The sequence below is a fragment of the Talpa europaea genome (assembly GCF_964194135.1).
Source record: "Talpa europaea genome assembly, chromosome: 6".
NCBI classification, from domain to species: domain Eukaryota; kingdom Metazoa; phylum Chordata; class Mammalia; order Eulipotyphla; family Talpidae; genus Talpa; species Talpa europaea.
This window is the reverse complement of record NC_140072.1, coordinates 111,577,355-111,605,106: the sequence shown is the minus strand read 5'-3', so window position 1 is coordinate 111,605,106 and position 27,752 is coordinate 111,577,355. Positions and strand designations below refer to the sequence as shown.

General features: G+C 33.9%; 1 protein-coding gene across 2 annotated transcripts in view; it reads left to right on the top strand.

Moving 5' to 3' along the window:
- The window catches only part of KLHL1 (kelch like family member 1), a gene marked incomplete at both ends in the record, with an annotated part of 240,056 nt that overhangs the window by 191,491 nt on the left and 20,813 nt on the right, over positions 1–27,752 (top strand). For both annotated transcript variants that reach the window (XM_084234749.1, XM_084234748.1), the window contains 2 exons: positions 5,310–5,534; positions 26,973–27,135. In XM_084234749.1, coding sequence (XP_084090875.1) covers positions 5,310–5,534; positions 26,973–27,135 — 388 coding nt within the window. The remainder of the gene's footprint in view (positions 1–5,309; positions 5,535–26,972; positions 27,136–27,752) is intronic.

Sequence of the window (27,752 nt, the reverse complement as noted above, 5' to 3'; positions counted from 1 at the left end):
TTTGCTCCAAAGAAAGTAAGCAAAGAATTAAAAACTGAGAAACTTTGCAAGTGATATTCTTTGATGTAAAACTGAGATAATAATTATGGCATCATTACATTGTTCTGCTTATCAACTTATACATAACTGTGAATAATAAATGGAGTCCAGTTGGTTAAAAACTTCCCTTATATAACTGGTGGCATGTGAAGTCCACAGTAAGTGGTGACTCTTGCCCTAGAGAATATACTAGACAGGACAAGGAGAATTAAAACCATATTATGTGTACATATTTGCTTTTCCTCCTTGTTGATATTATTGAATATACTTTAATGAATTTCATTCAAGTCTGATCAAATAGTTCTGTATTTCATATGAACTCAAAGTAAATTTTCTTAATATGGCAAATAATAACATAGTTATGAAAAAATATAAAGGAGGACCTCCTTGGTGGTGCAGGTGGGAACAGAAGGTGAATTCTCTCACCCTCCCGCACATCTGGCCTATACCCTGGTTCTTGTATAAAAATAAATAAATCTTTTAAAAATATATATATATTATATATATATATACAAAGGAGAGAAAAGCTTTAATTCTTAAATGTAAAATTAAAACTTAATTTCTTTGAGATTTTTATTGAATAATTTTATAATAGAGCATATGTTATGGAATTTTAATATTTAAATGTGCCTTGAATTTTCATATGTTTAAAATTAAGAAATTCTCTAATTTTAGAGATAATCTTCTGGTATTTTTCTCTTTGTATTTGAAGGATCATTTTATCTTGATTTTTCCTCATCATTCTACATCATTATCAGTATTGTTGAAAGGCTGAGATAGAAAGTGAAATAGGTGGAATTAACCATCTTGACCTGATTTTTACATTCTTATCTTGAACTGGACAAGCTGCAATATCAAGAACTTTTAAGGAAGAGCTTTTTAAATTCCAATCCCACAACTGAGCATTTAGTTCAATAGTAATCACAAGGCTTTAAGAGAATGATTCACTTACAACTCTGTGCCAGAGAAACCTGAGCATTTCTAATTAAGCTGAAATAACTTTAAAATACTCTATGACTTTTTCTGAAGAAACAAAATATTAAAAAAAAATTAAAGCTTATTCTTTCATCTTTGCCCTTTAAGTATTGCCTCAGTAACTCCATTCAGTCACTTCCGTTCCACTTCACTACATTTTCTTTGAACTTGAAGTATATCATTGGACACCACCAATTCAAGGTTATCAGTTTGCACAAAGATATAGAAACAACTCAAAACAACAAATAACAGCATGTCAGTCAAACCCTGTTTGATTTTCAATCACAAAGTATCATCCTTTAGAATATGTATCTGTTTACTGGCTCACTTAAAGATATTTTAGAGGAGAATCATACTTCCATAAGGTTCTCAGAGGAAAAACTAAGAAAAGTAAATGTCTGCTTCCTTAACAATTTTAAAATCAGGAAAGCTCCTTGTGTGTTAAAGTCTCGTTGCTTATATCCTTCCCAGTGAGTTCTTAGACAAGAGTCATTCAGATCCTGAAAACTATGTTCCTTAATGAAGAGTAAAATTTGCGTCTGTAAGGTGAAAAGTGAATCATCTGTCAATGAAGTTGCCTTTCATAGCCTATCTTCACTGAAAGAAACAACTATTCATGATTGTCTTGACTATAGTCATTTCTAATATTTATTTTGAGGATGCACCAAGATTAAAATTTGCAGGTTTTTTTTTATTTGTATTATTATTATATATTTGATCTTTGACCCATTCCTGGCACACAGTTCTTAAAACCCTTGGGATTCCCGGTGATGGGAGTTCTAAAATTTTTATGGAACCTAAGGGGAACCAATCAGGTGATTAGGAGTTTAGAGCTTCTAGTAAACCCCTACTCAACCTTCAAATAGAAAGAAGGACTGGAAATTTATTCAATCTTGAATTGCCACAGATTTAATCAATCATAATATGTAATAAAGAGTCCATAAAATGCAAACACACATATACACACACAGGGTTAGGAGAGCATTCAGGAGATCTGGGGAGACTGGCACATTAGAGCAGAGCATGGAGGCTACAGGCTACTTTCCCATCCTTGACCTAAGTATCACTTCCATCTGAATGTTCATCTGTGTACATTACGTATCCATTAATAATGCACTGGCAATCAAACAAGAAAAATGTTTCTCTGAGTTCTGTGAGTGGCTGTAGCATATTGATCAAGGTTGCAGAGAGGCTTGTGGGAACCTCTGAGTTTACAGTCAGATGGTCAAGGCAAAGGTAATTATTTAGCCTTTAAACAGTATCTGAAGTGGAAGAGGCAGCAATCTTAAAAAACTAAGCCCTTAATCTTGGAACCTGATGCTCTCTCCAGGTAGATAGTGTCAGAATTGAATTCAATTTTAGGAAGATCAGTTAGTGATTAGATCATTGTTTGTTGATGTGTAAGGAAACCTACCCCTACTACACACACAAGCGCGCGCGTGCACACACACACACACACACTGGAACTGGGTCACAGGAACTTAATAGATTATAGTTCAAATTATTCCTAACTTAGTCTTAATCACTTTACTTTGCCTTTTAGTAATCAGAATATTTGCCCACATTAATGTACTTTCTGAAGATTTTTAAGTGAATGAAGATTTATACAATAATGCACGATGAATAAATATTCACCATGCCATAAATTTTTAGTACTCAGTACATTCTTTTTCATTGCTCTTTCTGGTGAATGTGTAGCAAATAATAAGTACATCCTTTCTCTAAATTAAGTTTTCTTTTGCAGACCCAAAGGAGAGTAAATGTATATCTGTGCCTTGAATGCAAGGGTTCACTTAAATTACTTCTATGATAGAGCCTCATAGAGAATAAGAAATAAAAAAAAATAGAGATAAAGTAGCAATCAGTATATTATCATTTACTGTGGCACTGAGTAAACATCAGTAGATCGCAAAAGCCTCTAATTAATATATATATTTCAAAGAGTGGGTGCTCATTTAGAAAAAGGCATAATTGTATTCTCCAAGAGTTTGTAGGTTAGGTGGATCAATGGGACCTCACTTTCTTTTACTACACATCTGAAAAGACATTTCAATGAATTGTATTTCTGCTGTCCCTTTGGTAATACTAGAATTAGAACACAATTGTCATGGTAACTATTTTTCCTTTCAGTCACTGGCACCCATATTTTCAATAAAGATTAGAAAACCTCTGAAAAATATTATATGGAAAGTGGGTATCAGAATATTGGATATTTTAATAATATAAAACATATTTAATGTGAAAATGTCAAATGAACATTTATTAAGAAAATTCATAAACTTGTAATTATGTTTAATATGCATGTTCTTCTGCTATAGTTATTTTAATATTTGAGTATTTTGTTGCAAAGAAAGGAGCTAAGTAATAATGGTGGACATATTAACTTTAATTTTGGGCACTCTTAAGCCATCTAAGATGTCTCTTTCTTTTAATACCAGCACCAGAAGCTGCTTTTAAAAATAGTGAATTAGTATTTTAATTATAGAGCTAAGACATTTATGGTTAAATATTTAAAATAGAAGGTTACAAGTGAAAATTTAACTTCCTACATTTCCTAACTTTAACGTTTTAGCACACACAAACACAAAATGATTGTTCTAGTTGAGTTCAATTAATGTATTTTTTTTCCTGGTTATTCTCTCACTGTCAGTTCTTGCTGATTTTAGCTGCCCAAGATCATTTTAATTGAGGATTTGTAAAAAGTCTTGGAAGTCAAGTAACTGAGCTTATGAATATTGCATTAAACTTGTAGTAAAAAGGCTTTGTGAGAAGACCTGAGGGTCTTTCTGGAGAGTTGACTAAAAGAGCTTGATCTCCTTTATAGGAGATTTTGTAACATCTATTTTGTCAGTTCAGAAAACTTAATTTTTCCTGTTCCATCTTCAAGAAAAGTAAAGTTGCTATTTGAATTGCAAATAATGGAGTAAGTTCTGCCATCTATGATGTTAAAATAGAATGTATAAGTATCAATTCCTATTGCTTTCCCTATAGCATATTTGCTTCAGTAATATCTCCTATTACTAAACATCAAATTATTTTAATATCATTAAATTCCATTGTAACAATAATTTATTGTAATGATAACAATAGTAGCTTTATAATAATTTATATTCCATAGTTGTATGGAAATTTACTCATATTTAATATAAAAAGGATTTACTACATCTAACTCAGTTTCTTTAGTATTACTGCTTATTACCTTTGGATAAAAATTGAGCATAACTTATATATTATTTTTATTTCAATTAACAAAAATTCTCCTGCCTATGTTTATATTGCTTAGTTCATTGCTGGTTAGATTCTAAAGAGTGAATGAGTTCCCAAAAAGTGATTTTCTCTAGTTTTCAACCTTTTATTATATTATAAGTAAAAATATCTTTCAGTGATTAAAAGTACATTAGAATGTTGACTTCTACATTGTAGGAATAGTTACTCACTGAGGTTGAAGTGAAAATGAAGATATGATCAAACACTGAAGTAATCTCAGTATTTGTTAACTTTTATCATATAAACATTTGTAAACTTAAGGAAGACATTTTCAATGTAAGTTATTTAACTGAATCCAGTGAATCATATAAAATTTAGTTTGTACTTTCAATTTCTACTTTATTAGTTAATTTATTGTATTTCTTGAATTTATATATAGCATTTTTGAGAAAGATAGCTAATTTATTTAGATTGTAATATGATCGATGAAGATAGATCATTATTTTTTTCTAACATCTATTCCACAGATACATTTTCAAAAAGCAAGTTAAAAAAGGCAAAGCATACATTGGTTTATATATTTTAAGTTTAACTTTAAAATCTATTATTTTGAAAAACAAACTTAAAGAGAAAAATGGTAAAAATATTAAATTAGTTTTATTTTCAGAATCATACCAGTAACATACAGAGCTTAATTTTTTTTTAAAAAAGATCATAATTGTCATGATAGGATTATATACACACATATGTATGTATTTATAATTGCTAAGAGTGATAGAATGAAATTATAAAATCTACTGTCAGAATTATTTCCTTTCCAGCAATCTATTGAACTGATAATTTGCCATAAGACTATTAGGTAATTCAAACAAAATGAACATTTGTCTCTATTTAGTTCATTAAAGTGTCTGCCATGGAAAGAAAAGGAAATAGCTGAATTGCAACTCCCTTTGTTTTTCTGCCACATTCTGTTTGAGAAAAATGAATATGACAAGATTGTTTTCACATCCTAGTGTGTGCTCTGCCTTGAGCAGGTAATATGTTGCATTAGTAGTAAATCATGATTATTTGATTTTATGTTTTATCAGGAGCTACAACCATAGAGAAATATGACCTCAGAACAAATCTGTGGATCCAAGCTGGGATGATGAATGGCAGGAGATTGCAGTTTGGTGTGGCTGTTATTGATGACAAACTCTTTGTAATTGGAGGTCGAGATGGCTTAAAGACACTGAACACTGTTGAATGTTACAATCCCAAAACCAAAACTTGGACTGTGTTACCGCCAATGTCAACACATAGACACGGTCTAGGTAAGTGGTCTTAGTTTATTCATGTTCATTTTAGAAACATGTTTATTGATAGTGAAATGTATGTTAAAATGGAGAGCTGCTCCCATCAATTATCAGGAAATGTATGTAAATTGTGAGTTTATTTGGTGCATATATTTTAACTTTTAACCATTCCTTGTGTTGATCAATGCATCAAACTATTGAGATGCGAATTATAACAAAATGAGTAGACCTCAAGCTCTCATCACAGTTTTCACAATATGACATTCATGCAATCTATAAAATTGAGTCTGAAAAAAAAAGACAAGAAACAAAAAACAGGAATTATCATGGAGAGACCAGAGTAATGTTTTCAGAGGATGAAACAGTTAATGTGGATAGAGGAAACCTTAATTAAGGCCACTCACTTCCTCATTACTGAGTAGAAAAGTCTAAGAGTATCTAAGAACATAATTGATTCCACCTTGAAAATTTTATGGACAGCAGAGAATACAGATTTATAGAAAGTGTGATACATCAGCTGGCACCAGGGCTCAATATAACAATATTCAATTGATTCAACAACAGAGTAACTTGTAGATTGAGAACTGTATCTGGATTCAGAAGATTCTGACTGTGAGTATTGAATCTACCACTTATATTTACATGATTTGAATATTTAAACTATGAGTCTCCATTTCCTGATTTAAAATAATTCAAGGTTAAATTGATAAAAACCTAATGATAATAATGAATATGAAATCATTTTGTAAATTATGAAGTCTTGTGCAAATACTTGGGAGAGAGTTAATAAAGCCTAACAGTTCCTGAATTTGTACTTCAAACTAATAATGGGTAAAGTTTTCAGCTTATTATACTATGTCAAAGTATCACTTAAATATGAAGGGAGAAAAAATCAGCAACTTCAGACATTATTCGTTCTGCTAATCTCAGTAAGACTGTGCATTTCAAAACCTTCTCTCTCAAACCTGTGATTGGGGAAAAAAAGGAGTTTCTCAAGAAGAACAAGTATTCTAGTGTCAGAATGCAAGATCACCTTTCACTGTCTGGAAAGATAGAGGAAAGATAAATGGTTCAATGTGCACAGAGTTCTTGACCTCATGGGAGAAATAGACCATTCAATGCTCTCTTTGCCAAAAGCAACGCAGAACTGTTACCCAGCTGCAAAAGTTTGGGCTGCCCTAATGCATTATTCAATTGTCTTATTCTCTGATGCTTAAAAGAAGTCTGACTCCACTTCCTCCACTTCTAGCCTCTTATAGTAGAGAGGAGGAAATTTACTACAGCAATCTGGGGATGTTCTACTTAGAAGTGAAAGCAGAGAGGAGAGGATGGGGAATTGCTTATTTGCATCCAGAAACACATCATGCCAGGAGAACAAAAAACATGAAGTTTCATAAACTGGGGAAGAATGATGAAAATTAAAATGTTAAAGAGTATTTTCAAAACACTATTAAGTATTGAAATTAATAAAATTCTGAATGAATGTATGAAGAAAGAGAATCCAAAGTGACATTTATTATCAATTCCCCCCCCTATCTTTTAGAAATTATACTTATAACAACAAATACTGAATGGACTGTGGGAAATATCAGCATAATAAAAGTTTGCACTTATTTGTGATCTAACCCATTAGATTAGAAAATCTCATTTTAAGCTCTCAGTTTTTGTTGTGTTAAAATGAACACTTGCTTCAGCTGAGCTTTTGTTTTATTTTTTAAATTATATCAGTATATGTTTGTACTTTTCACATCTTTGACTTAAAGAAAAACATTCCTCACAATATTAAGAGGGCCTATGTTTTTCTTTAAAAGGGTTGCTTTTTCAAAGTTTTACAAAGAAAAAAATCCAAAACCGCACACTCAGACTTTTAAATCAGATATTTCTAAAATGAGATAATGAAATACACACATCATTAGTAATCCAAACAAAACCAAAAGGAAAGAGGGAAGGAAGAAAGAAAGGGAGGAAGAAAAGGAAGGAAGGGATGGAAGAAAAGAAATGATGACAAATTCTAAGAACTTCTCAACTAAAATTTGATCTTATATAATTTATAAACAATATCAGTAAATTATATGTGTGTATGTATGCATATATGTATGTGTATATATATATATATATATATACATTGCTTAGTGCATTTGCTGTGTTGCAATAATATTTTTGCATTTGGAGTCACATGTCTCCCGATTGTGATCACCTTATCAATAAGTAAATATATAGTCTATTGTATATATATAGTCTATTGCTCCCTGAATTCTAAACTTTGATATTCTACTACTTTATGTTCAAATCAATATTCATTGAGGACCTTTTGAATGCTAAAGTGTCACATTAGATACTGGGAAAAAGACAAATAACAATAGCTATCTTAAATATTATGCATCTTAGCTATATACACTAGCTGCAAATGCTCTCCTACAAATAAAAATTATTTACCAAGTCACAGAGATTCTGGGTCCTGTTTGTTATGTATTAAACCCTCACTTGATTTATTCCTCATTTCTGGAAGCAAAATTTCATATTGTAAAATGTGTTATGAAAATCTATTTCTTAAATAGTCAAGAGCTATATTTCTTCCTTTCTGGTATTCTGTGAATACCAAGCACTGTATTCTGCAACAGTGTTAAGAATTTGTGGGTTCTGTAGAAAGAAAACCCATTATTGTGCTTTGATGAAAAGCAAAGGCCCTTAGATGATCTTCTGGATAGACCCTTGAAAGTAGGATCTGGTTTTAAAATTAATTTTCTCCATAAATGAGAAATATTGAGAGATAGACCTGTTTGATCTAAAAGTCACAATACTAATCCAAAATTCAAATAATAAAGGTAAACAAGATGGCAATCTCCTCATCAGGTGAATTACACAGAAAGGGAGACTAATAGGGGACGGAGGATGTTAAATTAACTGCAAAAAGTTTACCACTTTCAGTTCATGTTTTTCTGGTATATTTTAATTAATCTTTTTTTAATTGATGTAACTTAGGTTTACAACATTGTTTATGACGTACAAAAACACCTCCATGTCAATCAGTTTTAAAAAAGGTAATGAGGAAATGCCTAAGACTTTTTAATGGAATGATATGTGTATGCAGCCAGAACAGAAAATAAAAAAATCAACAGGAAAAGACATTTTAAGGATTTTTGAGCAGTCATTTAAACTTATACAGTTTCTTGTTTTGTTTACATTTACTTGCATTTATTTAAATATTATTGTATAGTGATAGCAGGACTGGGATTAAACCATTTTTTTGACGCCTCTTAAAATAACATTTCTTAGTTTCATTAGGTAACACTGAATAAGTCCTTCACAACAAAATGATGGTTTTACCTCTATCCAGACTTACCCTTCCTCTCCACCTGCCTAAAGAACTACTATTCATTGTTTAATGATTGTGTTTCAGTCCTTATTGCAATTGTTTTTATCTAGTTTGCTATCTATTTTTCAGGTGTACAATACTAACGATGAATAAGAAAATTGCTTAGTGCATCTGCTGTGTTGAAATAATATTTTTGCATTTGGAGTCACATGTCTCCCTATTGTGATCACCTTATCAATGAGTAAAAAAGCATTTTACTGCATTATTGTTATTAAACAGAATTCTCTCAAAATTATTTCATGACATGTAATCCCTAAATTTTAGCACTTAGGAAGCTTTAAGTTTAAAATTATGCACCTGATTCACTGTTACACCGTCTCAATAACAAAAATATACCTGGTTCACATTTTAGATTTTTAATAACTGCTTTTGACTAGAAGCAGCTACCATGAATCTATGCTAACAAAGGTCAAGTGCTACTATAATATATGTACGCCTGAAATGACAGGCAAGGGTCATTAGTGGAAAAGTCTGTAATAGGAATCTCTGACCTTGATACATAAAATCTAGAAATATATATATAAGATATATTAAACTGTCTCACCCTAAATGAATTAAGATGGAAAAGTAATGTTAAATGACTCATTCAAATGAAATTGAGGCAGTTGATTCTTATTGCTTAAGATCATTTTGAAGACAATGGATAAAAAATTGTTGCCAATGTATTAATATATGGAAGTATAAGGAGTCTGCTTTTATTTGTTTGTTTTCTCTTATTTTTGAAGTTTGCTAAGGGCACAAAAAGTGTTTTTCACATTCTATCAATATTTACCCTCTCCCTCCACCTATGTTAACCTCTGCTATTTTCCTGTTATTACGCCTACAGATTTATCACACTTAACATCTCACCAAGCTGAAAACACATAAAGTTGTTTTACAGCCTATAAGCTACTACCTCCATCCAGACTTACCCTTCCTCTCCACCTGCCTAAAGATCTACTATTCACTGTTTAATGATTGGGTCTAATATAATGTCCTTCCTTTACTACCCTTGGCAATTGTCGTTTTCTTCTTTATGTTCTGGGTATGTAGTAGGTGTACTATAGCACCCATGATTGTAAAATAGATAATAATTCTTTATATAAGCATTTTTTTTCTTTTTTTAAGATTTATTTAATTATGCATACAAGAACTGGGGTACAGGCCATAAGTGCAGGGAGTGAGAGGAGTCACCAGAGACAGAGTGGGGAGCACCAGGCAAGACAGGGGAGATCTGCTGTGCCATGTGGGTAGCTCCCTGGCTGGGGATTGAACTCATGCTGCAGTGGCTGGGGATAGCTTGAGAGTGCTGAGACTCTAACACCTGTGTCACTAGGGAGGCCCTATATAAAGCATTTTTTTTTTTTCACAATTGGCCTATTAGCTTCTAGAATGTGCCTATGTGATGTTCATTTCTATTTAACTTCCCACATGCCTAAAATACTACTGCTCATACTAGAACTCTGTTAAATGAATGTATGACACTGTTATCAATTGCAGACAATCATAATAGGGCCCTGAAAAATGGCTCTTATTAAGGTAAGAACTGTATTTGTTCTGAAATGGAGCAAACCTGGAGAAAAGGGAATGACTCAACCGGTGGTTCCTTTTCCAAGTGTTTATGAATGTAGAATGCAGGACAAACAGAAAGAACAGTAACAACATTTATGTACATAGGAATTGAGAAAAGCAGAGGAGAGAGCATGAGCGCTTGCTTATAGCTTTGCATGAGACCAGATCCAGACTGTCCTACCCCAGATAGTGCCCATGGTACAGTGATCCAAGTCCAAACAAGAGCCAGTCAAGGAAAGATGGCAGCTGGCCTGTTCAAGAGGCAAGCCAGGAACAGCCACCTGGAGCACAGCAAGCTGCTGAAACCAGATGACAAGCCTTACATGCGAGGACCAAGCCCAGGTGTCCCATCAAGAAGGAAACACCTATTTGCACTGGTACAGAGGAAGATTAAAATGAAGTGACTGAGGATTAGTCAACTGCCATCCACTGAGAGAGCAGCCTGCCTGTGTCCTGACTCTTTAAGCTCCCTTGGTGGCACTGCTCCCCAACTTCTTCCCAACAGCCTCCCCCTTCAGGTAGTCAGGGGATGGAATCTGGAAAACCACCTCTTTTATTAGCATCACCTACCTACTCAGAGGACGTTAGTCCCCAATATAATCAGGGTCACGTGGTGTGACTGGGATGTCCAGGAAGGTGGTACCTCTACATACTGCACCAATCTGGTGCATGTTGATCTGGTTTGGTTCAAGCGCACAGAGGCCACCTGAACTGTCTCTTGTTCTCCGCCTGTGAGTGTAGCAGACCCAGCCTTTGGGCTAGAAGGCTGTGACTCAAACCACTGCTCTGGCTATGGAGCCCATGTCCGTAGCCTACCATCTGCCCCCAGCCTGTCTACATAAATGACGTATGTGGTGCCTTAGAGCACTCTGAGCCTGCCTGCATGGCTGCGGATCATGCAGCTGGATGGGCGTGCTGCTCTTGCGTGGGAACTCATCTAAGCTAAAGCTGTCCCCTTGCAGATGCTCATGCATGCTACCAGCGGCTACCAGCCAGATGCAGTGGCTGCAGTGTGGTTCCATGTGGTAGGATTGGCTGTTAGCCGCCAGTGGAGCCAGGAGTCCCAGAACAGGGTGGCTGTGGTGTTGAGGGGCTGCTGCTGTTGTGATCACACTGGACCAGCGATGAGCCTGCTCCCCCAAAAGCTCAATTTTTCTGTGTACTTGAATTTCAAGTAAGTGTGTTTGCGTGTGTGTGTGTGTGTGTGTGTGTGTATGTATTATTTTAGTCAATAGAAACTAGGAGAAATTCAGGAGCTCTCAGTTTAATCATGAAATAATTAATAATTAACAAAAGCATAAACAGAGCCTTAACTAATGAAGTTATTAAACACTGGGTTTTTGTACACATAAACTTAATGTCAATGTGTAACAAAAACTGCTCAAATGTGCGAGGAATTAATTTCTAAGAAAGCCAAATAGAAAATCTTTTTTTAGCACTAACATATGTTTGATAGAAAATAATTTGACATGTTAGTCTTGACCTTATCTTGACAAAATATCTCCATTAAACCTTTAGACATTTGTTTTAGTCAAGCTATGAGTACAATTTTCTTTTCATCTGCTGTTTTGAATTAAAGGTTTTTAAAAAATTAAAACTAATTATTAACTTTAAAAAAAACACACTTGACTAAAATGACCCAGGGAAAGTCCTGTAGCTGAACATATACTGACTTATAAAAATTAATATTCTAACTATGTTTTGCTTTACTATGTGAAAATTATTCCCTTCCTCTGATCATTAAGCAGCTTTCTCTGCATGAAATAAAGGCAAAAAAACAAAAACAAAAACAAATTTCAGTTCTAAGAGGAGAAATGTTTTACTTTATCAGACACCATCAGAAGTCTTAAATCAAATGTTAATATTTTTATTTCTAATAATGATAGTTGATAATTGAATAATTTATTATCAAAGTACTTAGTAAATAACATTAATTCAACTCCATACTGTACTTTGAAAATGAAATATCATCAAGAATCAGCATAATTTTCTCATAAAGGAAATTTTCTTAAAGTTTGATCTTTCAATTTTCTTTCAAATTGCTGCTCAGTTCTTTATACCTTTAGGGATAATACCATATGTAACTTTCCAAACCACTAAAGAATAATTTATTATTCTCAGCTTATATTTGCCTAATTAATCAATTGTTTCCATCTTTATTTCTTTGTGGTTTTTCCATTCATGCCTCTCATGACCATCTACTTATTGTCTGCTAGGCCTAAATCACAGCAGTTGGTGCTTTTTGAAATGCAATAATTATTTAAAAAAAAAACCTTACATTCCCAATAATTGCAATTTCTTAGAAGACACAGATCTGAAATTACCTTAATAAAATCTAGGATAAAACACCAGCTTTATGGAAATTTTTCAAATTTTGGTTTATTTTTTGCAGGTAGGTAAGTAAAAGAAAATTTTGTCTCTGGGCCTCCCCGGTGGCGCAATGGTTGAGCGCCAGGTTGCAAAGCTGCCCACAGCCTCTGCAGCACCGGTTCGATCCCCGGCTGCTCCCCAGCCACCACCGGAGGAGGGTCCCACATGGCACGCAGACCTCTCCTGCCGCCCGCTGCTCCCCTCAGCAGTGTATTTCAGTCCTTCTGCCTGCTCTGCTCCCCGCTCTGGCTCTGGTGAATTCTCTTACCTTCCTGAGCTTCTGACTGTACCAGGTGCTTGCATAAATAAATAAATAAAAATAAATCTTTAAAAAATAAAAAAAAAAAAGAAAACAAAATTTTGTCTCTGGAGACAAAGTAGAAAGTTGAATAATGGGTAGAATTTTGATCTGTGGCCACATCTCTCCAATTTCTGCTTCTATGCTCACATTGCCTTCTGTCAAATCTCTCAAGTGTACGTCTTATAAGAACAATTGTAATTGGATTGAGTGTCCACTGATCTAATTCAAGATGATCTTTTCATCTCAAGAGCTTTAACTACATTACAACAGTAAAGATTCTTTCACCCAATAACATAGTATTCATATCACTTTAAAAAAATAGCATGAATAAAGCATTAATAAATATAGCTTTTATATCTAGCCTTTTAATAGTTATTAAATAGGAACTTAATATTTGCAGATTTGAAATAGCCAATGTAGTAGTATAATATAGCTAATATAATTGATGAAAAATGTGTAAAAATGCTTAATATTTGATTGATTTTTTTATTGCTTATATGCCACCCATGAAACTAAATTTCTAGCCTTATTTTACTTATTTGAACAATGTTCAAATATGTTAAACCAATGAGACAGTTTAGTGTTTTGTACTTTATTTATGTCCAAAATATTTATAAATATTTTCCTACATATTTGGAATCTAGGATTTTTAAAGGGAAAATAATAAAAAGCAGTATTAAGGTATTTGTGGGGTAATGTTGAGAATTTGGGTATAAACTAATAAGTCTCAGAAGCTGAATTTTGTTGGGTTGAGTCAGTTACAGTGAAATTAGCTGAGGCTAAGAGTAGACCCCAAAACAACTATGGTTTAAGTAGAATACATTCTTCCTAGTTGTAAAGGCAGGATATGAGCATCGGTGAACAAGACCACCATTCAGCTGTAAAACCTTCAGAGCTTTATCTGTCTCCTGTATTTAGCAACAGGTCCAAAGGTACCTCATGTCCTATGTGGTTACTTCAATCCTAACCATTTCATCAGCACTCCAGAGAGTGTATCTCTCCTCTAGTCAAATTGTTGCATCTAGCTATTAAGGGTTGAAATTATCCTTTCTTTTTTTAAATAGCTACAGGCTCAGCTAAATAAATTACATTATTATAGGATAAGGAGAGAACCTGTTATTCATCAATGCTGCAAAGAACTGGGAATCAAAAATGTTTAACCTTTTTAAACTTCTATATAAAGGTTTGACATTAGTTATAAGACAGATTTAGTTTTGATTCAAACACTCATTCTCTTAATTGAAATTAATATGTAATAATGTAATAGCAAAACAAAGGCTAGTCTAAGAAATAATCTCCAACTTTTTTAAATGAATATACTCATTAGTAAACAAATTATGAGCATTTACTCCAATGTATTTTTCATTAACAACATAAATGTATCAATGATATAAAGCTATAATCACTATAAAACATGTAAAGATGCACATTAAATCTTGAGAAAAGATAACTTATACTGTTTTATTTGCATATCCCTGGTGATTGCATTCTCTTCCCTGTGGGGAGAAGTTTCCCCATTTTGGGGACCACTGGTACTTCTTAAATTTTAATGTGCAAATAATTACTTGGGGATCATCTTAAGATGCAGACTCTGATTCAGGAGGTCTAGGATTATTTTGCATTTCTAACAATCTCCCAAGGGATGCTGATGCCTCTGGTAATCACCCTCTAAGGAGCAAATGTTTAGAAGATTTCTCCTGAAGACTTACATTGACTTGAATCTTTTGTCTCTTGAATCCCTTACACATTCCACTATGAGCAGTCTTACAATCATTCTTTTTTTCTGTTACTTGTTTTTCCTTTTACCAGAGTTTAGAATTTCAGGTTTTATTTTCTTTTACATATGAGATAAGGAAATACACAATCTACAGAATAGGTATCAGTTAAGAGGCTAAATAAGAGTGAATGTAATCATGTAAGATTTTTATATTAAGTGGGATACCCAAATTTGTTTAGATAGTATATAATAAAATATTTTACTTTTTGTTTTTTAATCACAAGAATTTGATGATATTTTCAAACAGTTGCCATACTGATATTTTTATTTATTAGATTCCTAGCCACTTACACATGGGGGCTTTTTAGGGATAGTGAAAGAATGAGAGGAAACTATTCACATGTGAATTGTAATTGAATTATTTTCATGGTCCTTTGTAATCTAATTTAGTTAGGTATAATTATTTATTTTATAGGATGTTGTGCATAACATTGATTTCCAGAGAGCATCACTGGCCTTATAAAATATCATGTAGCCCTAAGCTAACATTCCAGTAGAATCATCCCATATAATTTATTCTAACTGCATTTTGTAAATTTTGATCAGCTCTGTCTAAATTGTTACATAAATTTGGCCTTATAAAATATCTCTTTCTATCCTTGTGTAATACTAAGATTCACGCAAATTCTATATTTGTACTTACATTTGCCTGCTTTTAAACTTTTGCTAACCAATTTATTTTCCATTTTTATCACTTTATATGTTCCACTGGAAATACCATGTAGATGTGTTTTGTTGTTTAGTCCAATCTGAAATTCTTTTTGTCTTATTTGAAGAAATGCTTTCTTTCACATTAAACAAAGCTAACATACTTCTTTCTTAAAATTTATCTTAATGTGTTCCCTCTCTTCCCTCCTTATTTCTACAGATTTCAAAGATGGTATTTATTTGATTCTCCACTCCTGTTAATTGCTAGTTTCAGCTCTATCACTAACTGCTCTTTTAATCATAAGTATTTCACTCTAGTATTTTCACAAAATATTTTTCTTTTTATTTTTTTAAAAATTATTTATTTATTTATTTATTCAAGAATCGGGGTACAGGTCAGATGCACGGGAGGGTGAGAAGATTCACCAGAGACAGATCAGGGAACAGAACAGGCAGACTGATGAGATACACTGCTGAGGGGAGCCACGGGCATGACAGGAGAGGTCTGCTCTGCTATGTGGGACCCTCGCCCGTCGGCCGGGATCGAACCGGCGCTGCTGAGGCTGCGGACAGCTTCACAGCATGGTGCTCAACCACCTGTGCCACCAGGGGAGACCCTTAACCAAATATTTTTTTTTTTATAGTTTTTTTTTTATAGATGCATGTTTTTATTTATTTATTTATTATATTTGTTTTGTTTATACATGCACTGGGTACAGTCAGAAGCGCGGGAGGGTGAGAGAATTCACCAGAGCCAGAGCGGGGAGCAGAGCAGGCAGAAGGACTGAAGTACACTGCTGAGGGGAGCAGCGGGTGGCAGGAGAGGTCTGCGCACCATGTGGGATCCTCCTCCGGGGCCGGAGAGCAGCCGGGGATCGAACTGGTGCCGCAGAGGCCGCGGGCAGCTTCGCAACCCAGCGATCAACCGCTGCGCCACCGGGGAGGCCCTAACCAAATATTTTTTAAGAAAGAAAATGTTTTCCATTAAAAGATCCTATTATCCCTCTTTCTGTAACTCCCATAAAAAAAAATCTTTAAAAATTGAGCAATTCTTCAAGGACATGTAGAAATGTGATATATATTTAGAAAGTCAGGACTTTTATAAGGCTGTATCCACATGTGATATATTATATATGCTTATAGATATGTTTCATTTATTAATATATTCATATCATTTCTATCTATGTTGATACATGTTCTCACTAACCTTACCTGAAACTCAAACATGTTTCAATCTCTGTATCAAGATTTTTCAGTTCTGAAAATCTTTTTTATTAATTTTATAAAATTATGATATCTATATGCCCTCTTTTCTTTCCAGGTACTACTGTTATGCACATATTCCTTCTCCTAGATCTTTCTTTCAATCTATTTTTTTCCTCAGATACATATCTTTTAATATATATTTGTTCTAGTTTTTTAAACATTTACTTATTTATGCATACAAAAACTGGGGTGTAGGCCAGAAGTTCAGTGAGGTGGGTGACAGGATTCACCAGAGACAGAGTGAGGAGCAGAACAGGCAGATCTACTGAAATACACTGCTGAAGGGAACAGCCGGTGAAACAGGAGAGTTCTGCTGTGCCATATGGGTAAGCTGCCTGGCTGGGGATGGAACTCATGCCACAGTGGCTGCTGATAACTTGATAGCACTGTCTTTAACCCCCGTGCCACCAGGGAGGCCCCCTTTGTTCTATTCTGTAAGGCATTTCCTTCTCATTAATTCTCAAGACTACTCATTCGGATCTGAATATCCATTATCCATTTGCATTATATTTCCAGAATCTTTTAGTAGAAAAATAATATATTTTTGAAAGAAATATAAAAATATGTAGTTACAACCATTTTAGAATCTTGATATATTTCTTCTGTGGTTGCAATTAAATCCTCTTAGTTCCTTTACTTGTGAACCATTCAGCAGTTCCCTTGCAATTCTATTTAGATGGGTAGTTTTATAGATTATTCTACTTTCCTCTCTGGCAGCTGGGTCATAGTTCTTTTTCTTCCTTTTGGCATCATCTCAATGTTGGCTGCACATTCAAATTACCTTGGCAGCTTTTAAATTATTAATGTTGAGCTCCAACTTAACACATTTTATCACAACCTTTAAGGTAGAGTTCAGTCAAAAATATATAATTTTAAAATGTCTTTGATTAATCTAAGCACTATGGTCTATAAACCTATTGTGTTTTAGGTTTAGTTGATTGGAATAACTTAAGTGACGGAATCCTGACAGATGGTGCAAAAGTCAGCATGAATTCAAGCCCCACTGGATCTGTTGTGAAGGAGCAGTGAAACCATTAGTTCACTGTTATGGTTTCCAGACAGACAGAGGCTCCTGCTCTGCAAATTCTCTGGACTATCTCACCTTCAGAAGATTGAAACCATGTGTTCTACCTCTTTTTGGTTTTCTGGGAAGTCAAACTCAGGGGAATACAAAAAGTCACTTGAAATAAATGTCAGTCTTCTCTTTGGAAATCAACATCTATTGTGTGATTATTTTTTAATTATTTTTTCTGATCCTTATTGCTGGACTATAATTTGTCTCCCAGGAAATTTTCCAGAACATAAGGGTCGAGAATTCCAACTCTAAAGCTCTCCAAGGAGACCCTAAAAATCTTGCAACCTAATTCTACCCAGTAACTTGAAAATTGCATTACCTGTTTAACTCGGAGAAGCAAGATAATGGAGCTGAAAGTAAAGAGAAAGGACATTTTGTTCAAATAACAAATGACCCCAAATACCCGCTTTTTATGCCAGTGGTTACCGTGAAATTCACCTCCAAATGAGGTTTGACTTAGATATAACTATATCCCGGACTGGTGTTGGTGGAGTATTTAATTTCATTTTTATTGTTCATTATTATATATAGAATTGCCTGAAAATCGATTATCCTTTGCAGTCATATCAATTTAAACAGACCTCAATATTTAAAGAATAGGGAGAGAATATAAGAAATAATAATTTAGTGCCAAATGTCACATTTAATATGTAATTTTAAAAATTAATATTAATTATTACTTAGAACACTTTTAGAAGAGGTCATATACCTAAATCAAATACTAGTTAAGTAAAAATCAAATAGATTAAAGGATTTTTCACAAAATTACACAATTAAGAAGTGAGTAGGAGGCCTCCTTGGTGGCACAAAGTATTAAGTCTCAGCACCATCAAGCTATTGTCAGCCACTGCTGCATGAGTTCCATTCCTGGTCAGGGAGCTAATACACAAGGCACAGCAAATAACTTGTCTCACTCACAGTGTATTTTAGTAGATTTGTCTGTTCTGCTCCCTACTCTGTCTCTGGCGAATCCTCTCATTCCCTGCACCTCTGGCCTACACCCCAGTTCTTGTATGCATAAATAAATAAAATAAATCTGAAAAAAAAAGGAGTAGGATGAATGAAAATAATCAGTCTTCAAAATCATACTACTACCCACTTCTTTATCTCCTTTATTTTCAGCTAACCGAAGACAGAGATACTTTCCTTATTTTATCTAATTTAGCATTGTTGAAATATAATCCATAAAATATAATCAGGGTTGTACACACAAGTAAGCTAGATAATCTGGTTAAATTTTCTTATGTTTTCTGGAATTTGCTACAGCATTGCCATTCTTTTAAATTCACTTTTAAAAAGAATATACGTACAGAGAATCTTTAAAATTACATTAAAACAATGTCTATCAATTGGCGTGTCATGTTTGAAATATAAAGACAGACTATATAGAGTACAAAACAGAATGGGTATAATGTTACTTTGTAAGTAAATTAAATACCACATATTTATAAATTATTCAGTGTACCCGTTATATCTCTTACTAAAGGTTCAAATAAGTAAGTTTTGTAGGGCCATTAATAAGCAGGGACAAATCTTTTGAATTGAATAGACAATCTTACATAAAACTTCCCAATTAAATTAAATCTGATAGGAACAAAATAATTTTATCAGAAGAGTTGAGGTACAGAGTGCTGTAGTTCAGGGAACATTTAGATAATGGAAATATATTAAATGATAAAGGGTTTAGAAATATAATGAGAAAAAGACTGGAAAAGAGGAATGAGATTAGGTTACAGAGGGTCACTGTGTAAGAGCTGAGAGGCACTATATTGTGTGTAGGAGCAAGGTGACTGATGGCATTTGTTTTTTCAGGAAGCAGTATAAAGAACTGGCAAATTGAAAGGGGAGTCTGTTCATACACACTAGCAATATTAGATTAAGTGCTTTGGATAATACGTACTATAAAACACAGACTCTGTTCTTACGGAGTTTATAACACATTTGGGAAGGAAAGATATTAACTTTGGAAAGTGGATGACAATGGAAATTTTCATATAACACCAAATTTTGAATTAATTCATTTTCCAAAATGTCTTGAACTTCAATATTTGGCATTTCAGGTTAAGCCTGGGTATTAGCCTGGACATGGCCTTATCCTTTGTTGAATTATAGGCAAAAGAGAACATATATTTGCATTTGATGTATTTTGGATTATACACACTTGTTTTTCTATTTGTGAATAATATTCTGTGTGTAATTACATATTTTTAAGAACAATTACTAGAACTCATTTAGATATTGGTCACACTGAAAATTCTATTGTGTTTCATTTATTTTTCTATCCATCCTATCACCCCTTAAAGGGAAACTCCTAAAAGGAATAATTCAAGAATATCCTTTTCAAATATTTCTAAGTCAGTGAAAAGTAAATATGGAATCTCAAAATGCTGATATTTGCATACATAGAAATTTGGGAAACAAAGCCCAGCTGTAATGCAGTAGAGATTACAGATAGTGACATCACACCAATTACTTTCATGGTATCTTCCCCACAAGTCAGGTAGGATACCTTAAATTCCCAATTTCTGTTGTGGAACATTCTCAAATGTTCCTATTTACTAACTTAATGGATTTCAATTTGTATGTCATCCCAAATAATAAAATCTCTATTTGGCTCTTTTAATATTTTTTCATTGATATATCTCCCATTTCTGATTCTATCCCAATGGTTATATTTGCACACTGATATCTTCATGACAATCACCTAGACAGTAAAGTTTTTTAAATGGCATCATTTGTCTCTATACATACTTCCTACAAAGATCAAGTGACTCCTATCAGGTTAATTTAATTAGAGCCTAATTCTAGTTCTGCCACTCTTGCATAAAAATCTTCATTGATTCCTCAGGATCTCAGATAAAATCTATACTTCTTTAACTCATAATCACTGCCTATTCTGGTCTCACACTTAATTTTTCAACTTTTTCTTCAGTGTATTTCTCTTAACAGCTGTGTTATTTTAGATTCACTAAGCAGCAGATGCTGAAATGCCATTAACTATGTAAGAGATTTATGGAGAAAACACCCTTTATAGTACCGGTGAAGTGAGCAGAAAGGAGAAGTTAGGGGAAATCTAAGATCATGGTGCTTATGTAATTACATAAGGCCATGTCCAGGCTAATACCCAGAGGAAGGACTGGGTAGGAAGATGATCAGATTCAGTGCCACTTCAGAAAATGTTTAATCATCCCCATAGAGAGTCCTAGAAACAAATCTCCAGTTCAGGGAGCCCTGGTTCTTTCAGAACTTCTACCACTCAGAGCAATCTTTAAGAAATGTGGACTTAGCTTGAATTCCTTGGGAGAATGCAGACAAGCAGTACTCAGTTATGCATTTTTATGCTTACTCTAACAGTTGATCAAAGTTCGGTATTCACTATTTGCCATACATGACTTGTTTATTTTTCATTTCTGAGTTCTGCTCAAGCGATTCTTTTAACTTATAATATCGCACATTCACATTTATGAAAATCATAGACAATCTTTTAACTCATCTACTTCAATAAATATTTTATATGATCAGTTAGTTGCAACACACAGCCTCTACAATACTTAACTATGTTTCCTCAATTGTTATTTTTGCTTTAAAAGCCAACAATACATACTACAAACTGACATTTAGAAGAATAGAACTCTGGAAATTTTTATAATTAGTATTTACTTTTATTTATATATATATAACAATCCTACTTTAAAATATCAAGTATAACTTGACATCATCCTTGGGTTTTCATAAGAGAAAATATCCATTTAGCAAAGTGTTTAGAGTATTTTAAAGTACCTAGTTCAATCAAACAAATGAAATTCTCAGAAATAGAGACAATACCACATACTGGAGCAAATTAAGTCCTTAACTGGTCTCCTCATCTCCCTACAATGACACTATCAACTGACATTTGGTTAGACCTAAGATTCAGATATGATCAGTCATAATGGGCATTGTACTGAATATTTATTCAATTGCATGCCAGCCTTTCCAAGTGTTTTGCACATATTATTGTATGCAATCCTTGAAACAACCTCAGGTGTCAGATACCATAAATAGCTGGTTATATAACTACAATAAAATAAGTATTGTGAGGTAAACTTTTTGAATTTTGCTTAGAAGTGAAAGTATATTGGGGAGTTGCCTGTACAAGCACATTATTCCATGATCGCTCTCCATAGTCAGTTAAAATCTCCATTGCATTCATTTACGCTCTAAATTCCATATAGAAAGTGCTCAACTTTACCATGTGTCATGTACCCCCAAATTAGGGATGATTTGCTGCTTTTATTGACCTATTCTGAGGGAAAAGCACACAGAAAAAATATTGATATGTTATGGCATGATTCCTAAGTGCCTGAGCTATAGTAAATATACATATATACGTAACTACACACACACACACACACACACACACACACACACATATATATATATATGTTTCAGTGCATATGTACTGAAAGAGGGGAGAATTTTAACTGTAACATCAAGAAGCAATTTTTATTTTTTTTAACATTTAAAAGAAGAGGTAATAGGAATAGGAGAAAGAAAAAAGAGGAAGGTACCTGAATAGTCATATGTGGGCAGGAGAGCTGCCTAATATTTATTTTTATTTATTTATTTATTTAGTTATTTTAAAGATTTATTTATTTATTTATTTACACAAGCACTGGGTACAGTCAGAAGCGCGGGAGGGTGAGAGAATTCACCAGAGCCCGAGCAGGGAGCAGAACAGGCAGACAACCGAAGTACACTGCTGAGGGGAGCAGCGGGCGGCAGGAGAGGTCTGCACGCCATGTGGGACCCTCGCCTGGCAGCCAGGGATCGAAGCAGCACTGCAGAGGCTGCGGGGAGCTTCGCAACCCAGCGCTCAACCGCTGCGCCACCGGGGAGGTCCCTATTTTTATTTTTTTAAAGATTTATTTATTTATACAAGCACTGGGTATAGTCAGAAGTGCGGGAGGGTGAGAGAATTCACCAGAGCCAGAGCGGGAAACAGAACAGGCAGACTGATGAAATACACCACTGAGGGGAGCAGCGGACATGGCAGGAAATGTCTGTAGAGCCATGTGGGCCCCGCAACCAGTGGCTGGGGATCGAACCGGCGCTGCGGAGGCTGTGAGCAGCTTTGCAGTCCAACGCTCAACTGCTGCGCCACCGGGGGAGGCTCTAATTTTTAATTTTTTTGTAAGAAGTAATCACATAATTATTAATTTGGAGATACACACACATGCTAGATATTTCTATTGTTTCCACTATTGTCTTTTAAAACTTGGTGAATATCATTGCTGAACAAAGTGAAGAGCATTAATTTTAAATGGCTAAATTTGCTTAACTGCACCTGTAAAGATATTTTTAGTAAACATAAGGAAGAAACTGAATGCATCATTCTGATTTTAAAATTATCCTGGTTCAATTATTCACTCTATTTAATGAGACCCTTGTGCAAGGGAATCATCACAATGCAAGAAATGTGTGAACTGCTTTTTAAGCCACTCAGAACTGGGGAAATCTCTAAGAATATTTTTCTTTATAATATGGAAGAATAAAGCAAAATGGCCTTTTTCAAGAAAATCATGGATACTTTCCAAAGCTAGGTTATTAAAATAGACAACAATCCTGATTATGTGGTACTTGCTCACGTATTTGAATATAAGTAGGAAATGAACGAAGGAAGCAAAGTCAGGAGGGAGGGCAGGAAGGAAGGTTTGGTAAAGGAATTTAAGTTCTGAGGGTAATGACATGTCTTCAAATTACTCGGTCATCTGCTTGCAGTTCTGAACATTTGAACTTTAAAGAAGGACTATACTGATCACATTATTTATTTATACTGTCAGTAATTATTCTGTGTATTTTATGTTTACTTTTTATATTAGTGATATAAGTTTAGTACTCTTTAAGGATAAGGGTCTGAGATAAATTAAATTTGAGATATTTGTTCCAATGTCACAAACTGGTGCAACTTGATAGTAATCTGAGTCTAGACAATTATACTTTAAAGGCAAAACTTTTAACAACTTTGCATCCAGCTCTGATATTCTTACCCATAATATGTTGGCTAATCAATGGATAGTAATAAATAAACTACTAAAATAATATGCTTAATATCTGTATTCCCCATTAGAATATAGACTATTTTATCTCCAGCAGCAGAATTGGAAAACTTTTAATAACTTTTATAGTAAATGAATACTTATGTTGAAAGATAATGTTTTTCTGATTTTTTCGCTTATTTTTAGAATATGTGTACCTTAGTTATAGTTTGTTTCCATAAAAATTAGTTTTTAATTATAAAATGTTTCAAATATTTGTTAAAGGTATATCATGTTTACGCTGAGCATTGTTACAATTTCTCTCCAAAGTGACATTCCTTATTTATAATTCCAGGAATCCTAAATTTCCAGTAATCTTAACACAGATATTGAAATAGTTTTAACTTGAAAAAAGTAAAGTGTGGTTGTCAGTACTTTCCCACAAAGAAATCTATTTCTATATCCTGATTTTTTGTTCACCACATATGCCAAGCATTTTTATGTGCTACAGCTTCTTTATACACCCTCTTCTATGAATTTCCCTTTATATCCTCCCTAAGATTTGAGTAGGAAGATAATAACAGGCATCACAGTAGCTTACAAAAATGGAGTGGCTGTAATGTATCAGATTTTGCTGTTAGTGCTTTATCTACTTTAATTCTTATAATCTTCATCATAAAACCATGTGATTATTACTATAATTCTCATATTAGTGTTGAGGAAATTGCAAGATAAGAGATTAAGAAACTTACTTATATAAATGGTAGGGCTAGCGGCAAATCTTAAGCCATATATAGAAAGCAAAAGCAAAGCCTTAATGATAGATTAATACATTTGATTATATTTATTAAACTTTTGCATTGATAATAATGTTAGAAGTCATATGTAAATTTAATTTCTGGTCTTGAAAGTATATCCAGTATCTGAGTAAACTTCCTAACATATAAATTATGGAATCTGAGTGAAATATGTAATTCAAATTATTGAAGGTATCAGAAAAAAAATCAAGGCAGCCAGCAATTAAGCAAAAAGATAGCAAAGGGAAAATTCCTAAGATAAACTCAAGAGTTACTTCTGCTATCTCCAGGTAGTTGTATCACAGGGCTAAATAGGTAAAGCATAATCTGGGAACTAGGAATGATTATAGTGTCTGAGTTATCAAGGCAGAAATTAGATATCAGGACTACCTTGGAATCCCACACTTGAGGGATCAAGACTTGAAAGGGAGAAACTTCCTGGAAGGAAAAGTCTGGGCATCTCCTTGTTTCATATATGTTTCAGGATCCATTGTATTGTTGAGATTATTTTAAATCTCAGTCATGTGCAAAAATTGCTTATTCCTATCAGCCTTATTTGATAATCTGATCACCTGTTCAACAAACTAATTCATTTGTGTTATTCCAACAGATTGAAACAGAAGACAAGGAAAAAATAAAATAATGCAAATGTAAATTATTAAACCAGTCATTCTTTCTCTTAGTCAGACTCTGATCCATGAGAATATCTATGCACAAAGGAGCCTATTATGTGAGGAAGGCATAAAGGGAGTGAGTGTGATAGGTACTCAATAAACCCTGGCACCCTAAAAGATGGGTGTGCTGTGATTTTATAAGGAGAGAAGGAAGAGGGGTATGGAATGTGATGGGGAAGCTTTGTATTCCCAGGTTTGAGGAGATGCTGGACAGTCTAAGCATCATGAGTTACAATGGTTTGATATTCTCAGCAGGGAATGTTTCCGCAGGACGGCTCTCAGCAGATTTTGTTTCTGATGTCACTGACAATCTCAAAAAAAAAAAAAAAAAAAAAAAAAAAAAAAACCACAGGGGATTTTATTAAGAATGGAATGTGATTTTTTCCAGTTCCCAGGAATTTACTTGGAGCAAATTACTGGTAAATCATAGGAGAGAGTAGGAGGCAAGAGAAAACAAAGGGCGATTCAAATTTAATTCCACTTATTCCAAATTTTTAGTCTAAGGGAGCTTTTGTTGCAAAATAGAGGATATCCGGCTATAAAAATATATAACCAATAACGCAATATTGGGGAAAGAAAATGAAAAATGTATGGATAGACCACATAGAAAAATATTAACATTTATTTCCAAAGAAAATCATTTATTACATTAAGGGGAGATGAGTTTAATGACAATATAAGTCAAAAATCAGCATGCTAGGACCAAAAGAATCTTTGTGGAACTCTATGAATAATTAATTCTTAGAGTCACTCTGTGGGAATTGAGGCTTGCTGAATCAGCAAAATGAAATATCTTTTAACAGAGATACTCTTGACTATTGCTATTTCTGTAAGAAATAACTATCTTTTCTCTTAGATAAGGAGTCTTATGTCTTCTAGCAATATATATTTGTGGCAGTCTAACAACCCGGCAATCAGATATTGAGTTTTGAACTTTGGTGGGAGGAATTCATCAGAATTTCTCTACAGATAATGAGATTACTTGAGCCAATATTAACATATTTAAATATTCATCAACTATGTAGCATTTTAAAAAATCCATATATGAAGAAATGAATTTACTGGGAAAGCAGTATAAAGAAGTTGTACATATTTTCCCATTGATTACTCACTATTGATTTTTTCTTATTGCTTGTGTTTAATAATATTATGAAAGATATTACAGTTTCTAAGCTTTAAATATTTTTCTTATGTAATTATTGGGAAGTCAAAGGACAGTAAATTCTACACTGAAATTCAAACTTATAATACTATGTTGGCTTGATACAACATTGTTAAAGTAACAAAGTACTTTACACACTGTAGAAAAATTCTTCAAAATTAGATTAAAATATGTATGTGAATTTAGAATTTGCTTCTTCATATGGACATAAATAAAGAAATTAGTTTTATTTTATCAACCATCTAGGTCACAATATTTGGCTCTAACCTTGTTTTGCTTGAATAAAATGATTAAATTAATAGTGAATCATTTCTACTTCTCTGCAATTGTTTCTTAATAGGTGGAGCTGATACCGAATGGCATCATAGCTTTTCCTGTTATTTTGATTTTTAAAATCTCAATGTGAAAAATTTAATTCAATTTCACTTCTTCATTGTTTTAGGTGTAACAGTACTGGAAGGGCCCATTTATGCCGTAGGAGGCCATGATGGCTGGAGCTACCTGAATACAGTAGAGAGGTGGGATCCCCAGAGTCAGCAGTGGACCTTTGTAGCCAGTATGTCCATTGCCCGGAGCACTGTTGGTGTAGCAGCGCTGAATGGCAAGTGAGTAGATTTTCTTTTTTATTTTGAAAAATAGCTGAGTGTATATTCTTGTTGAAATAACTATTAGTAAGCTACTTTGCTCAAATCTTTTAAAATCATTATTTTTGATATTTAAAACAATATATATCTTCAAGTATAATTGCCCAATCAAGATTTCATGATTTTCTGGTTGTCTCTCTATATGACAGAAACCAAAACTTCCCTACATTCTTTACTACTAAAGAAGTATCAGTTTTGGGCCTCCCCGGTGGCGCAGCGGTTGAGCGCTGGGTTGCGAAGCTGCCCGCAGCCTCTGCAGTGCCAGATCGATCCCCGGCTGCTCCCCGGCCACCAGAGGAGGGTCCCACATGGCGCGCAGACCTCTCCTGCCGCCCGCTGCTCCCCTCAGCAGTGTCCTTCGGTCCTTCTGCCTGCTCTGCTCCCCGCTCTGGCTCTGGTGAATTCTCTCACCCTCCCGCGCTTCTGACTGTACCCAGTGCATGTATAAACAAAACAAACAAAAAACAAATAAATAAATAAAATAAAACATGCCTCTATTAAAAAAAATTAAAAAAAAAACCCTAAAAAAAAAAAAAGAAGTATCAGTTTTATTTCATGAGACTTATATGCACTAAGGA